Raw genomic sequence first — 14,363 nt, forward strand, 5'->3', positions numbered from 1 at the left:
GGCCAAAAGAAAGGGCTTCCCTTCCCTGGCTTCTCTAGTCTAGTAGAATGGCGAGGCTGGGTGGAGTGGAGAAGTAAGGAAGAAGATCCCTTGGAGAGACCTGAGGACCAATGTGGTCCTGCGCGCTGTCGCCCTGGCACTTGCTGTAGTCTTTTCCCTCCTCCACCATCAGAAGGCGCTCTTGCGCGGTCTTCAGGCTACAGCCCCAGCGAGGCGTGGCGGCGCTCTAGCCGCCGGGTCTCTCAGGCCGGCGGGGCGGCCTCCTAGCCGCGGGAGCGCAGCGAGCTCTCTGTGGCCCCGGGCAAGCTCCGCATCTGTAGCGTAGCCTGCGGCCCGGGCCATGGCTGGGCTCCCGAAGCTTGTGGTCTTCGACCTGGGTGAGGGCCCGACTGGGGGCAATTTTGTAGGGCGCTCTCCTTTCCCAAACCCCAGTTGCCGCTCTCGAGGCCCTGCGCCCTCCAAAGCTGAACGCCCCCCTTCCTCTCGCAGATTACACGCTCTGGCCATTCTGGGTGGACACGCACGTAGACCCCCCGTTCCACAAGGGCAGGTGAGGCAGGGCTGGGGGGACGCGCCCGGTGGGGCGGCCGGCGCTGAGCGCACTCTCGTCCTCTCCAGTGATGGAACTGTACGAGATAGGCTGGGCCAGGCCGTCCGACTGTACCCAGAGGTGTCTGAGGTCCTGGAACGACTGCAAGGCCTTGGGGTGCCCGTCGCGGCCGCTTCACGGTAAGAACAGCGACTGAAAAAAAACTCAGTTGAATGCTGAGAGATGCGTGCGTGAGGAGACTTCTCGTGTAACCCCTTGGCTACAGAAATTTCGGCGGTGCACGTTTGCAAATACTTGCGTATTTTTCTAATTGTACCCTCTCCTGTGTCTTTTATTAAACCTTGGCTCAGAGCCACCTGTGTCAGACAGGAAGGATATGGAGCTGAATAAGGGCCGAGGATGCCTACCCATCCCGGAATACAGCAAGTTATTTCTCCCGGTTATACATAACTTCACTTGCAGCCCTGGCCCTCCACTCTCCTGATCTCATCTTCTACACCTTTTTGCAGGACAAGTGAGATTGAAGGGGCCAACCAGCTGCTGGAGCTCTTTGACCTTGTCAGATACTTTGTTCATCGGGAAATCTATCCAGGCAGCAAAGTCACACACTTTAAGAGGTTTGTGGGGAGAAGGGGAGAAGCAGGGAGAGACAAGACCAGAGAGGCGGGAGGAGCAAAGAAGCCAGCATGGTCACCCCCTGCCCTGTCTTGCACAGGTTGCAGCAGAAGACTGGAGTTCCTTTCTCCCAGATGATCTTCTTTGATGATGAGAAGCGGAATATTGTAGACGTCGGCAAACTGGGTACTGAGTGGTGAAAATAGCCATTTGGAGAGTGAGGAGACAGGGTTCCTAGGAGGAGTTAGGTAGATATGTACAGGATGGATTGTTTGCATGACAGGTGACACCCACAAAGGTGAGAGTAATTTTATGGAGCCCTGCTCAGCAGACACGGAATCAGCTGGTGTCTGATCCTGGACTCCAGCCTCCAGATCCCTGAGAAATAAATTCCTGTTGTTTACGAGCCAAAAAAAAAAAAAAAAAATAGTAGAGAGCCCCGAAGGCCTGATGAAATGTGGTTTCATTTCTTGCCAGGTGTAACCTGCATTCATATTCGGAATGGAATGAGTCTTCAAACCCTAACTCAAGGATTAGAGACATTTGCAAAGGCCCAAGCCTGAGGTCCGGTCTTGTGGATGAGCCTCATTGGAGGCATAAAACTGAAAGGAAATCAGGAAAGCATTTACAGGTGTATTTGTAAATTATTAAAGTGTATTTGCATGTGACAGAAGAGGACTTACCCACATTGTGGGTCGTTTCTGTTTTTCTAGCGCGTGAACCGGGGTCGGCTACCCGGAGGTGTCAAGACCAGAGTCTGAGGCCTTAGACGGCATCAGGTTCTGCCTCATAAACGTGTGGCAAACCCAAGACTGATTCCCTTGTGCTTGCCCCATCCCCACCCCTCTCCGGAGCTATGTCAAGGGCATGAAGATCTCTTCCACTGGCCCCAAGTAGTGGGGCGCATTACCCTGCACATTTCCCTCCAGGAAACAAATCTTTTGTTTTGGGGTGGGGGTGGGGCGGCCTTTTTATATAGTGGACAATGAAGCAGCCGCTTTAAGAGGAATGCACGGGGGCGGGTGGCTCGCGTCACGTGATAGAAGCGGCCACGTTGGCGCCGGTTGATGATGTCGTCGCGGTGCCCCAAGGAGGGATTGGCCGAGTCTGGTCTCCGAGTGATGAGACAGGACCCTCCCAGGAGCAAGGCGGAAGTGTGCGGGCCGCTGTGGGGCGCAGGAGGAAGAGGCCGGGTTCGCGATGAGTGGGCTCGGCAGACTCTTCGGGAGGGGTGAGCCGGGCGAGACTGATCGACCGGGAGGTGCTGGCCGCAGGGGTCGGGGAGACCGCAGCCCCGGAGGGGAAGAGACCCAGGGGACAGGCTGTCCCGAAAACCCCGTCCAATGGCCCAGCAAGGCCGCCTCTCGTGCCAGGAGGTCCCGTCTTGTCAGGGGGCCTGGCTCCGTGTGCCTTGCTTCCCATACCCCACAGGGAAGAGCTCGAGGCCCTGGAGGGAATGTGAGTGGAGGGCGTGGCGACTGTGCTGGCTCCCACTGTTTAGGTTTGGGGACGAGTTTCCAGCTTTTGTCATCCAGTCCTTTCCAAAACACTGGTGCTTACTTTTGCCGGGCAAGAGGGAATCTGAGATGACGAAGAATGATTGCCCTGTTGAAGCTCTATCTGGTGGGGAAAGACAAGCAAAAATTGGCGTTTACAGTGTAGTGTAGCAACTCCATGATGGAGATGTTCCTAAAAATCAGGAAAGCACAGAAGCAGAAGTGTGCCAGGTGAAGAACTGAAGCACTCCAGGAAGAGCTGTGTGTGCAAAACAGAAGCAAGAAAAAGTATGGTATATTCAGGGAAAAGAAATTCTAGCTTCCCTGTGTGTATGAGTGTGTGTGTGTAGTGTGTAGTGTGTTTGTGTGCTGAAGGGGAAGAGGAAAGTAGAAGGCAGTGTGGATGGAGAGGTACTTAAGAGGCAGATTATGAAAGACCTTGTATGTCTTGTTAAAAAAGTTTTGGATTTTATCCTGTAGGCAGTGGAGAGTATGGAAGGATTTTAAGTAGGCAAGGGTGGTCAGATTTTTTTTGTGTGTGTGTGGAAAAATAACTCTGTTAGATGTGCAGAAGATGAAGGGGAAAATTGAGATCAGATTTTGTTTTTCTCTAGCCCCCTGTATTTCATTCAGTTTGATCCTGTGGAGTCAGGACCTTGGGCATCTCCTAGGACAGCAAGTGGAACAGTGATTATAAAAAGGGACTGAACTCTGGTGGGGGATGTGATCGTGGGGAGGCTGTGCATGCGTGGGTGCAGGCGGGTATATGGGAAATCTCTGTACCTTCCACTCAGTTTTGCTGTGAACATAAAACTGCTCTAAAAAATAGAGTCTATTAATTTTTTAAAAATTGGAAACAACTTGAAAGGCAGCTTGGAACAGCAAAAGAATACTGGCTTTGGAGGTTATACTGCCACGTTTCAATTCCTGCTCACTGTCTTAGTAGTTGTGATTTCTAGACAAAAAAATTTAACATCCTTTTGCCTTTTTTCATATGTATGAAGTAAAGATAGCACATTCATTGCAGAGAGTCATTTTGCAATTAAGAATAACAGTCAAATGCCTAGCATATACTGTGCACTCAATGATTGGTGGTTAGTATTTTTCCTTCACACAATATGGGCCTGCTCCATTGGACTCCAGGGAAGAAGGAGAAGGGGCCAACCCCTGAAGAGGCAATACAGAAACTGAAGGAGACGGAGAAGATACTGATCAAGAAACAGGAATTTCTGGAGCACAAGATTCAACAGGAGCTACAAACGGCCAAGAAGCATGGCACCAAGAATAAGAGAGGTAAGGGGGAAAGGTGCCAATAGGGAGGGTCCAGGTGGGCAGCAGGGGCTTCTGGCTCTGATCTTCAGGGTGTGGGCTGGGTCAGCCGCCCTACAGGCTTTGCGGAGGAAGAAGAGACTGGAACAGCAACTGGCACAAACTGACGGGACATTATCCACCCTGGAGTTTCAGCGTGAGGCCATTGAAAATGCCACCACCAATGTAGAAGTGCTTCGTACCATGGAGCTTGCTGCTCAAGGCATGAAGAAGGCCTACCAGGACATGTGGGTACGGGGGGAGGGGCGGAGGGGGCCCAGGCACTGGGGAGAGTGGCTTGGTATTGTACTTTGAATCTTAAAACCTCTCGGAATATGAATTCACAGTGTAGATGCCCGTAATGGCTAGACCCCTGTCAGCTTCCTTGCTTCCTGCAAGAAGATCTCTTTACTGGCTGGGGTGTTCTAGGGAGGAAAAATGATTTTCCTAATTGGTAAAAATCCTTCAGAGAAGGAAGTGCAAACTCTCCTCCCCAGTGTGGCTTCTTGCCGTTTCTCAGCCCGGCCTTGCATCTTTACAGTTTTGCAGGGATCTCTTCTACATGGTAGCCACGGATTTATCAGTCTGAGGCCACAAGCAGGAGGGACTTCCTTCATGTGAGATGAGAAAGTCAGGGGGGTTGTTGCCTAATTTTTCTGCTATATATCTTATTCTCAGGGACATTGACAAGGTGGATGAACTGATGGCTGACATCACAGAACAACAGGAGGTGGCCCAGCAGATCTCAGATGCCATTTCTCGGCCTGTGGGCTTTGGAGAGGATGTGGATGAGGTGATTGGGAGTGAGGGGTCAGGGAGTATTGGAGAAAGCATGAGACCAGGCAGAAGGAATGCCCAAGAGAATTATGGGGCAAGTTTGGGGGAGGAACTCCTGAAGTGGTATGTTTTGGGAAGTAGAAGTTTCTTTTCTTCGTCTTGAACAGTCTTGTTGTCCCATATCCAGGATGAACTGTTGGAGGAGCTAGAGGAGCTGGAGCAGGAGGAATTGGCCCGGGAGGTGTTAGATGTGGAAGACAAGGAGGAAGAACCTCCAATCAAACTACCCAGTGTACCCTCTACACACCTGCCAGCAGGGCCAGGTACCCAGGGCTGTTCTGTTGACTCAAGGACTTGAGAGAGTGGGATAGATATGGGGAAAGATTATTCCTCATCTATCCTGGCTCAAGGAACCAGGCAGAGAGGGCTGCTGCTACAGTTGCAAAGGTTGTTGACTGCATAAGGGCACCTGGCTGAAGGGGAATGGGGACTGAAATCTGGCCTGTGCTCCACTCAGCAAGCTGTGTACCCTGGTTTAGGGCTGCAAGTGCTGGGAGAATCTAATTTGCACAAAGGGCTATGGGTATAGCAGCAGCCCAGCAAGCAGAAGGACCACACCTTTAGGTTCTTTGCTGGGGAGAGATAATTCAGCAGGTTCTGAGTGTTATAGCAGGGGATGGTTGGAAGTTGCTGAGGCCTTAACACGTCTTTCTTTCTCTGGGTATCCTTGTCCCCAAAGCTCCCGAAGCGGATGAAGATGAAGAAGCACTAAAGCAGTTGGCTGAGTGGGTATCCTGATGAGTCTGGGCTTGTCTTCCTGACGCTGCCTTCGTTGCTCTCTTTTCCTTAAGTGCCAAGTGCTGAGCTAAAGGACCATAGCCTTTTCGGGAGGTCCTGCTGAGGGTGGTAGTGTGACCCTGCCTGAGAAAAGGGTCTGTTGCCTCCCATCCCTGGCTCAACTCTGAAGAAGGATCTTGGTGTGGGAGGAGCCCCTGGGCTCCCTTCTCTTTGATAGCACTTACAGTGCCCTTGTTCCCAATAAAATTGGGTAGATGGAGTGCTAGTGCTTCTACTGCCTGCTCTCCACCTGAAACTCTTCCCCTGGTCCTTGGAGCTTTGTTTTAAGCAATGAATAATAATGGGAGTAATGAAGGGGCATTGGAACATAGAATAAATGGGAGTTTCCAGTGTCTTAACCTACTGTGTTCTAGGCGGATACTATTTCATCTTTCAAGGTGGTTTGTCCTAGAGTTGCCTGGTGCTGAGGTTGAGGAAACTGCTGTCTATTATTTATCTTAGAGCCACGTGGAGCTGTCTCTGAGTCTTCCCTCATGGCTTTCTCCAATCATGCCTCTGCCAAGACAGCCCCATGATTTACTACCCATTGTGCTTTTGCAAAGCCCATTTTCAAGGACAGGGAGGGAGAATAGAGGGATAAAGTAGCTTTCCTTGATCCAGAACCCATAGGTAATAGGCTTGGTTTGAACTGTCACTTCTGTGTTTAGGAGCAGTAGTGCGAGGGGCCGTGATTCACTGGGATTGTTTCAATAGTGGTTAAGGTGGCAATTGGAGGAGGAAGAAAGAACCAAGATATTTCATATATCCTGATACCCATTTCTAACAGAACAAACAATGCCGTCCCTTTGGACTATAGACAGAGGCAGAGCCATGACCAAACAGAGCAACCAGGGCCTCTACCCCACTGCTTGAACATTTAGAGTGCACAGAGATGTAAAATAATGAGCATGTACTTCACCAGGATAGTGAAGCTTCCCAATAGCAGGTGTTCATCTGAGCACCTCTCCCCATGAGCCACATACAAGCTACATTTTGAATCACGATGCTGACTTAACAGGTGTCTGTTGCAGGCTCTGGGCAGAAATCTACCTCTTTCCCTCAGCAGTGTTCCCTGCTAAGTTTCCCCTGAGGAAAGAATGTCTTTGACCCCAGCTGATGAAACTAAATCAGAATTAGATTTATTTTTGGTATAAAAAGAGTTTTAGCCCCAGACCCTTCTGCTTTGCTTGTCTCTCAGTCCCCTCCCTCGGCCACTTTCAGGTATTGATTTCCAAGGATTGGTGACGATTAGTGGTACTGTGGAACTGGCACATGGCCTCGAGCAGCCTGATCTCATGGGTGGGTTGGTCAGGCTGGAACTTGAGCACCCAGGGATCCTTGATGATGTCCAGGATGGTGGCACGCTTGGTGGCCTGGCGTAGCATCTGGAGGACCAGGTTCTAGGACAGGGGAGAGAGAGGTCTTGGCTGAGCTTGCCCCCCATTGTGCCACACTGGCAATGAGCAGCTGGACCTAAGAAAGAAGCAGGATAGCCTATCATGCCACTCTGGTGAAAGGGGTGTGGCCCTGATTGTATCCTGAAGAGCCAGGCATTTAACTCCCCTGGAAAGGAGGGGTAGGAAGGGTTCCTTGGGGGAATCCCTTGCATAATCCCTTTCTGGCCTAAAGAGAGAGGCTGAAACCTGCTTATGACATCTAAGGTGCACAGCCCTTAAGGTGGGTTGGCCCTTTAAGCCCTCCCACTATTCCAGGCAGGAGTAGAGCCTAGGGTTGGGAGGCCTAAGTCAGGTATTCCCTTCCTGTGGGTCATCCCTGAGGCCTCAGCCCTCCTGGGGGAGCCAGCACCTTGCACTCCTGGGAGATGGTCTGGTTAGATGGAAAAGTGACCTCCTTCTGAGTCTCTTTCAGCAGCTTCTTGAGATTGGTGTCATCAAAGGGCAGATGGGCAACCACTAGAGTGTAGAGGATGACGCCCATGCTCCAGGTGTCAGACAGGAAAGGGTTGTAGGGCAAGCCCAGCAAGATTTCTGGGCAGGCATAAGCAAAGCTGCCACAGTAGGTCTGGCTGAGCTGGGTAAAGCAGTTCACTTGGTGGTAGGAAGGGCTACTGCACACAGGCTGGTTAGAAGACACCATCTTGGCGAAGCCAAAGTCCGATATCTTCACGTTCTCCCGCTTGTCCAGCAATAGGTTCTCCAACTTTAAATCCCTACCAGCAGCAGAAAGGCTGGGGGTCAGGCTGGGGAGAGGGCTTAGTATTAGACCGGGAACTGAAGGGCCAGGGGTCAGAGGCTAGACATGAGGAAAGGCAAAGTGGGAGAGAGATGCCGTTATGAGGACACAAGGTAGAGAGGAAAGAAAGCCATGGAGTTGTGAGCAGAGCCCAGAGGTGAGAAGATGGTACCTGAGGACTACTGGGAGCTCACCATCGTATTTCATAAAGTGCTCTGCTCACAGTGGGTACTTAATAAATGTTCTTGACCATATGATTAAAATAAAGTGGATGAACGGGCCCAGATACCGAGAAGGGAGGTCAAGGGAGGAAAAAAGGGCCGAAAATGGGAGATGTGCATAAAACCCCCTCGAGACCCCAAAGGCCCCAGTCAGGGTGGCAGCGTCCTCACCGGTGCACTATGCCCTTGCTGTGCAGGTAGGCGATGCCCAGGGTCATCTGGGAGAACCACTTGCCAGCAAGGGGCTCAGAGCAGGCCCCATAGCGCTGGATCCATTCAAGGACGTCACCACCCTGAGCCAGCTCCAGGATGATGTACACTCGGGATGTGGTCTCGATGGCCTGATAGAAGTTGATGAGGTACTTGTGCCGCAGGACCTTCATTACCTGGCCCCAGAAGAAGGATCCATCAAACCTGGGAAGGGAGAACCCTGGCTGTGCTCCCAGCCCTCCTGCTCTCCCACTGCTACCTTCTTAGAACTTTGCAACAGAATCAAACCCCAGAGGTTGGTGGCCTGTGGGCAAACCCTGTGCTTTGCACTTTTTGAAGGGATGGAGGTGAAGGGGTAGGTGGAAAGAGGTTGAATTTACATCAGGTAATTTTCTAGCTGCTTAGTGAGACATTCAGTTCTGGTTTGGGGGTTTCTGGCCCTACCCCCTCCTAATATCCCTTCTGAGAAGCCTTAAGCAGGTTGCTACCAGTTCCCTCTTCCAGCCCTTTCCAACCTGTATCTCACGGGGCAGGAACTTGTTAAGATAGTCCTCAGAGGCCTTCTTCTTTGAGATGATCTTGACAGCCACCATGACCTTCTGCTTTGTGTAGTAAGCCTCATACACTGTCCCATAGGAGCCATTGCCAATCACCTTGCCCACCTCGTAACCATACTCCTCCATGACAGAGCGGTAGGCTGAGGTGGGTGGTGCTGCCTCCAAGGTGTTTTCCTTCCCCATGATATTGGGCTTGCTGCCAGCAGGGAGCTTTGCTACTTAAAAGCCTCCTGTCTGCTCAGAAAGCCAACACCTTGAGCCACTGAGGGCTAGAGTACCAAAGTGAAGGCACTCTCCGAATGCTTGCCTGTTTAGTCACACAAGTCTGGGATGCTGGGCTCAGCTCTCCACTAGGAATTTGGAGGAGGAAGAAGGGAGAAGCAGTTCTTCTTGTCTCGACTGGTTGTTGTTACTTTCTCCTCTTGGTTACGGAACACCCCAAGGTCCCACGTTCCAAATACATCACAATTCACCTTCTATCCACCATTGGCCACAAAGCTTGAGAATGAAGTGCAGTTTGGAGCATTTTCAGTCCTGGAGGCACCTTCTGAATCTGGTGAGACTTCCTCCATAGATCTGGCCCCTTCAACCACTCATGTGTTTTGTTTTTTTGTGTCTTTTTTGGTGAGGAAGATTAGCCCTGAGCTAGCATCTGTTGCCAATCCTCTTCTTTTTGCTGAGGAAGACTGGCCCTGACATTCGTGCCCATCCTCCTCTACTTTATATGTGGGACACCTGCCACAGCATGGCTTGATAAGCGGTGCATAGGTCTGCACCTGGGATCCGAACCTGTGAACCCCAGGCTGCCGAAGCAGAGCACGTGAACCCAACCACTATGCCACTGGGCCAGCCCCAGCCATTCATGTTTACTGAGCACCTACTGTATGCCAAGCAGCATGCTGAGTACTGGGATAAAATAACCAGTAAGGCCAATAGAGACCCTATGCTCCTAGAGTTTATAATCCAGCACAAGAAACACATGAGTGTGAGAATATTACAGAGAACTGCGAGGTGTAGAAGCATGTTCTAAGGAATCTAACCGTGAAATGCATTTTTGGACCAGCCCCCGTGGCCTAAGTGGTTAACCCACTTAAGTGGTTAAGTTCAGCACTCTCTGCTTCAGCAGCCTGGGTTTGGTTCCTGGATGCAGACCTACACCACTCCTCTGTCAGTGGCCATGCTGTGGTGGCGGCTCACATACAAAAAGAGGAAGATTGGCAGCGGATGTTAGCTCAGGGCAAATCTTCCTCAGAAAAAAAAAATAATAAATAAAATAAAATGCATTTTTTTTGCAAATTGAACTGGGCGCAGTTGGGTGGTTCGTCTGGTGGTCTCATCTCAGCTAGGATGGTTTGTTTCTGCCACATATGGTCTTATTATCCAACATACTAGCCTGAGTTCCCTCACATAGTGGCACTGCATTTCATGAGAAAAAAAAATCAGAAATTGCATGACCAATTCAGACCTAGGCTCCAAAATCGCAAAGCTTCACTTCCATACCTTCATATGAGTAAAGACAGTTACAAGGTTTTAAGGATCACTTAGATTGCAAAGGTGGAGAAGTAGACTTCAGGTCTTAACCCTGAAATGCATTCTTATCTTGCCTTCCATGACTTTGAACTCTGTAGTACATTTTCCTCCCATCCTTCTAGCCATTCCTGACTCCGCTGGAGCCTCATCTTCCTCCATCTATCCCTTAATCATATCCTGAGGGTTCTATCACAGGCCTTATTTCCTCAGACCTTTACATATTCCCTTAAGGATCTCATCTACTCCCAAAACTTCAATTACTACATTAATGCTGACTAATCCTAATCTCATCTTTGTCCCAGATCTCTGGAGTTCCAGATCCAGCATCCAATTGCTCACTGAACATCACATGCATGTCTTTCCCAGGCACCTTAAACTCACCATCCCAGGCACAATCCAAAATTGAATTCCTTATTTTCTTCCCCCAGACTTCCTCTTTCTGTAAGTTCTATATTAGTTGTCCTCAATTTAGACACCCACATGTCATCCCAGACCCTTCCCTCTGCCTTAGCCCTTACATTCCAATCAGCCATCAAATCCTCTCTCTTCTACTTTCTAATTATCTCTTTAATAATACATTCAAAGTTCTCCAAGCCCACTGCTACTACCTTAGTTCAAGCCTCCATCTTTTCTTAACTGATTAGCAAGCTTTCTGCTCTCCTCTAGTCTGATCACCCTGAAGTCCGAGGCATGAATCTGATTTTATTCCCATTTAAAGCAGGATCAGGGCCGGCCCTGTGGCTTGGTGGTTAAGTGCGCGCGCTGTGATGCTGGTGGCCCGGGTTCGGATCCCGGGTGTGCATTGAGGCACCATTTCTCCGTTCATCCTGAGGCCGAGTCCCACATACAGCAACTAGAAGGATGTGCAGCTATGACACACAACTATCCACTGGGGCTTTGGGGGGAAAAAATAAAATAAACAAAATCTTTAAAAAAATAAATAAATAAATAAAGCAGGATCAAGTCCAAATTCTTTTACATAGCTTCAAGATGTGATCCTGCTTGCCTCTCCAATTTTATCTTTTAAGATACACGCAATGCTCCAGCCAAACGGAATTGTTTCTCCTTCGTTGTTCCCTCTGTTCTGGCAAACTCCTCCTCTCCCTTCAGGACTTAGCTCTTGAGCTGTTGTTGTCTTTGTTTTGTTTTGTTTTATTTTGCTTGAGGAAGATTTGCCCTGAGCTAACATCTGTTGCCAGTCTTCCTCTATCTTGTACATGGGTCGCTGCCACAGTATGGCTGACAAGTTGTGTAGGTCCTTGCCCAGGATCTGAACCTGTGAATCCCAGGTGGCTGAGGCGGAGGGCACTGAACTTGACCACTATGCCATGGGGCCGGCCCTCTTGACTGTTCAAGCCCAAATTAGATGTTCCTCCTTCATGGGTGCTCCCACAGCTCAAATACTTTCTCTGTCACAGCACCTAATATCGTGTCTGTAATTGCTTTTTTGCTTGCATCTCCCACTAGGCTCTAAAGGGAGATCAACTGACGAGAAGAGGGAGATAAGTTAGAGGTTTGAGAAGAATGGGTTGTGAATGGAAGACAGCTGATTTGGAAATGGAACAGGATCACTGGGCAGCATGGAGGCCCAACTAAGGTTGAAGAACACGATTTATAGACACACGATCTTAACACATCAGAGTGTTAAGATTCTTTTAGCATCCTGGGTATAGGTGCTTGAATATTGACAGATGAATTGACCCATCACTGAGGTTTCACTTGGCAGCTGCAATGAAAGTATGGGAGACATCAAGAAGACAGGAAAGAATGTGGCTGAAATGATGGAATGCGAAATCTAAGCTGCACGGGTTAGGAAGATAAGCTAGAAAAAGGCCAAAGGGGTAGTGGGAGGGGTCGCAGGTCTCAGTGAAATGGAAGAACAAGTTTGGTGGGAATGACAGAGGACAAGAGATTGTGGACATAGAGGGGTTGTCTGGATTTAAGATTGTGTGTGTGTGTGTGTGCACACGCTCGCGGGGGTGGCATGCAGAGGAGAAAAAGGGAAGAATCAGATTTCTTTTTTGTGTGTGTGTGTGAGGAAGATCAGCCCTGAGCTACCATCTGTCGCCAGTCCTCCTCTTTTTGCTGAGGAAGATTGGCCGTGGGCTAACATCTGTGCCTATCTTCCTCCATTTTATATGGGAGGCTGCCTACAGCATGGCTTGACAAGCGGTGAGTCACTGTGCGCCTGGGATCCAAATCCCGGGCCACGGCAGCAGAGTGTGTGCACTTAACCGCTATGCCACTGGGCTGGCCCCAGATTTCTTATATCTTCCATCCTCCAAAACAAAATAAAAACTCCAACAACAGATTATGCCATAGGCTACTGGTAAATTCCCATTTATTGACAGCCTGACCCTGCTGGCAGGATGGTTCCAAAGTCCTGTTGGAATCCAGATCTACATCCTCAATCTATCAAGATGAGTAGTAGTCCAGGGCACACTGTGGTAAGGAGGCCCACCCAATCCCACCCATCTTCTGCTCCCCTGGATAGGTAGCTGGCCCCTTGGATAGGTAACTTGGTGGCAGCTCTGTTCTCATCATATACAGGGGGTAAACCAATTCATTCAAGGAACGTGTATTAAGCTGCCTACTATATATAAAAACACTGCTAGGTCCTGAGGATACCAAGATGGATAAATTATAGTCTTCCTGTGAGGAGTTAGCAATTAGCAAGGGAGACAGACACATAAGAAGTAAAATAACAGCCCAGTGAGATAAAGTGCTATAAACAAAGACTGGAAGGAGATGTAAGGGAAGGCTTTATAGGGAAGGTGGCATTTGCACTGTTCAAAGAAGTCTCCAGGCAGGTAAGTAGAGAATGGTAGATTGGGCAGTCTAGGCAGAAGGAACTAAATGAGGCTTGCAGGCTTGAGAGAACACGACAGTTGAGATTTCAATGTGAATACAGGATAGGGTTTCAGAAGGGGGATGTACCTGGAGAAGTAATTGAGATCCAGGTCTGACAGGCCTCAGCTGCCAGCTTTTTTGACTTTATCTTATGTACTCATGGTCACATTTTGGTGCGCATCAAAGTCTGAGCTTGTTAAAAACACTGGTGCCCAGTTACCCCCTCCCTCAAGATCCTGATTTGTGAGACCCAGGTATCTATGTTTTTAATAAGCTTCTAGCTGAATCTGATGCATACCAAGATTTGAGAACCACTGTTGCAGGAAATAGGACATCTTTAAAAAAAAAAAAATCTTTGCAGCAGCAGTGTGGAAAATGGATCCAAGAGAGGTGACCAGGAGACTAGCAAGGTGGCTGTCATGGTAATTTTAGTGAGACAGGATGGGGCCTGAACGAAGGCAGCCATGGAGGGCAAGTATTTGGAATATATTCAGGAAATAAGCCAAGGGGGTTTGGTGGCATTGGCCTGAAGAGAGAGGTGTTGAGAAAGAGGCCCAGGTTTCTGACTTTAGAGGTGGTTGTCACTTAGACTATTCCAAAGCTACTCTAAGTTACTTTTCCAATTACAAAATTCATTGATTGTCTAGAAAACTCAACTCCCTACTTCTTGGAAACCCACCTCCTCCTGCAGGAAGGAGGGCTGGGTCAGAGAGGGCAGAAGTAGGTAAATGAAGGACTTGTCAGGTCAGAAGCCACTTGTGGTTTTCCACTGTACTACTTTCCCTCAGGGAGAGGGAACCTGATGTCAGCTTCTTTACCTGTTACTCCCATGTGGCCAAAGGGAAGTCACTGCCCCTGGGTCTGATCTCCAGGCCACCTCCCCCAATGGCAGATCCCCTTAAAAAAGCTGAGACAAACAAGGGTAACCTGCTTTACACAATTAAGAGAAGCCCAAACACATACACACAGATAATTATGAACAAAAATATTGAAAGAGACGAACGTATGGGAAGATTCTTTACCTGCAAGTAACAGTAACCCTGTCAGGCTGCCCCACTCACGGGGTAAAAGGGCAGACGCCCTATCTCTTTGCGTGCCTCTAGACCAGACCTGGCTCAGGCTTGCCTATTGTAGGACACGGGACGGTCATTACATGGCCAGGGAGGCCTCCAGTACCGCCTCGGGAAGATATTTTTATTTATGTATTTGTTTTTTGGCG

General features: G+C 49.4%; 3 protein-coding genes across 5 annotated transcripts; 2 read left to right on the plus strand and 1 right to left on the minus strand.

Moving 5' to 3' along the window:
• The first annotated feature begins 217 nt into the window (after positions 1-217).
• Positions 218-1,838, plus strand: MDP1 (magnesium dependent phosphatase 1). The gene is given in 7 exon segments (XM_087423308.1): positions 218-377; positions 490-550; positions 619-729; positions 1,060-1,167; positions 1,266-1,361; positions 1,643-1,772; positions 1,774-1,838. Coding segments are annotated over 7 exon segments (603 nt in total). The 5' UTR covers positions 218-340; the 3' UTR covers positions 1,834-1,838.
• Positions 1,839-2,290: 452 nt separating this feature from the next.
• CHMP4A (charged multivesicular body protein 4A) lies at positions 2,291-5,839 on the plus strand. Of its 3 annotated transcripts, none has more exons than XM_004421185.3 (6): positions 2,291-2,396; positions 3,805-3,954; positions 4,040-4,217; positions 4,648-4,762; positions 4,934-5,069; positions 5,486-5,839. In XM_004421185.3, the coding sequence occupies exons 1-6, from the start codon at positions 2,366-2,368 to the stop codon at positions 5,542-5,544; spliced, it is 669 nt and encodes a 222-aa protein (XP_004421242.3). In that variant the 5' UTR covers positions 2,291-2,365; the 3' UTR covers positions 5,545-5,839. The 3 variants fall into 3 exon arrangements, with proteins under 3 accessions (XP_004421242.3, XP_087279413.1, XP_087279419.1); XM_087423287.1 differs by lacking the exon at positions 2,291-2,396 and adding an exon at positions 2,403-2,623; XM_087423293.1 differs by lacking the exon at positions 2,291-2,396 and adding an exon at positions 2,631-2,949 and having other exon boundaries at positions 3,276-3,954.
• An 867-nt stretch (positions 5,840-6,706) lies between these two features.
• TSSK4 (testis specific serine kinase 4) lies at positions 6,707-8,947 on the minus strand. Its single transcript, XM_004421186.3, has 4 exons — positions 8,723-8,947; positions 8,169-8,383; positions 7,390-7,783; positions 6,707-6,983 (listed from the first exon to the last, which is right to left on the minus strand). Exons 1-4 carry the CDS (start codon positions 8,945-8,947, stop codon positions 6,801-6,803), a joined length of 1,017 nt encoding a protein of 338 aa, XP_004421243.1. The 3' UTR covers positions 6,707-6,800.
• Positions 8,948-14,363: the final 5,416 nt, after the last annotated feature.

Source organism: Ceratotherium simum, chromosome 3, assembly GCF_057802395.1.
Source record: "Ceratotherium simum simum isolate JZ-2026a chromosome 3, ASM5780239v1, whole genome shotgun sequence".
In the NCBI taxonomy this organism is placed as follows: domain Eukaryota; kingdom Metazoa; phylum Chordata; class Mammalia; order Perissodactyla; family Rhinocerotidae; genus Ceratotherium; species Ceratotherium simum.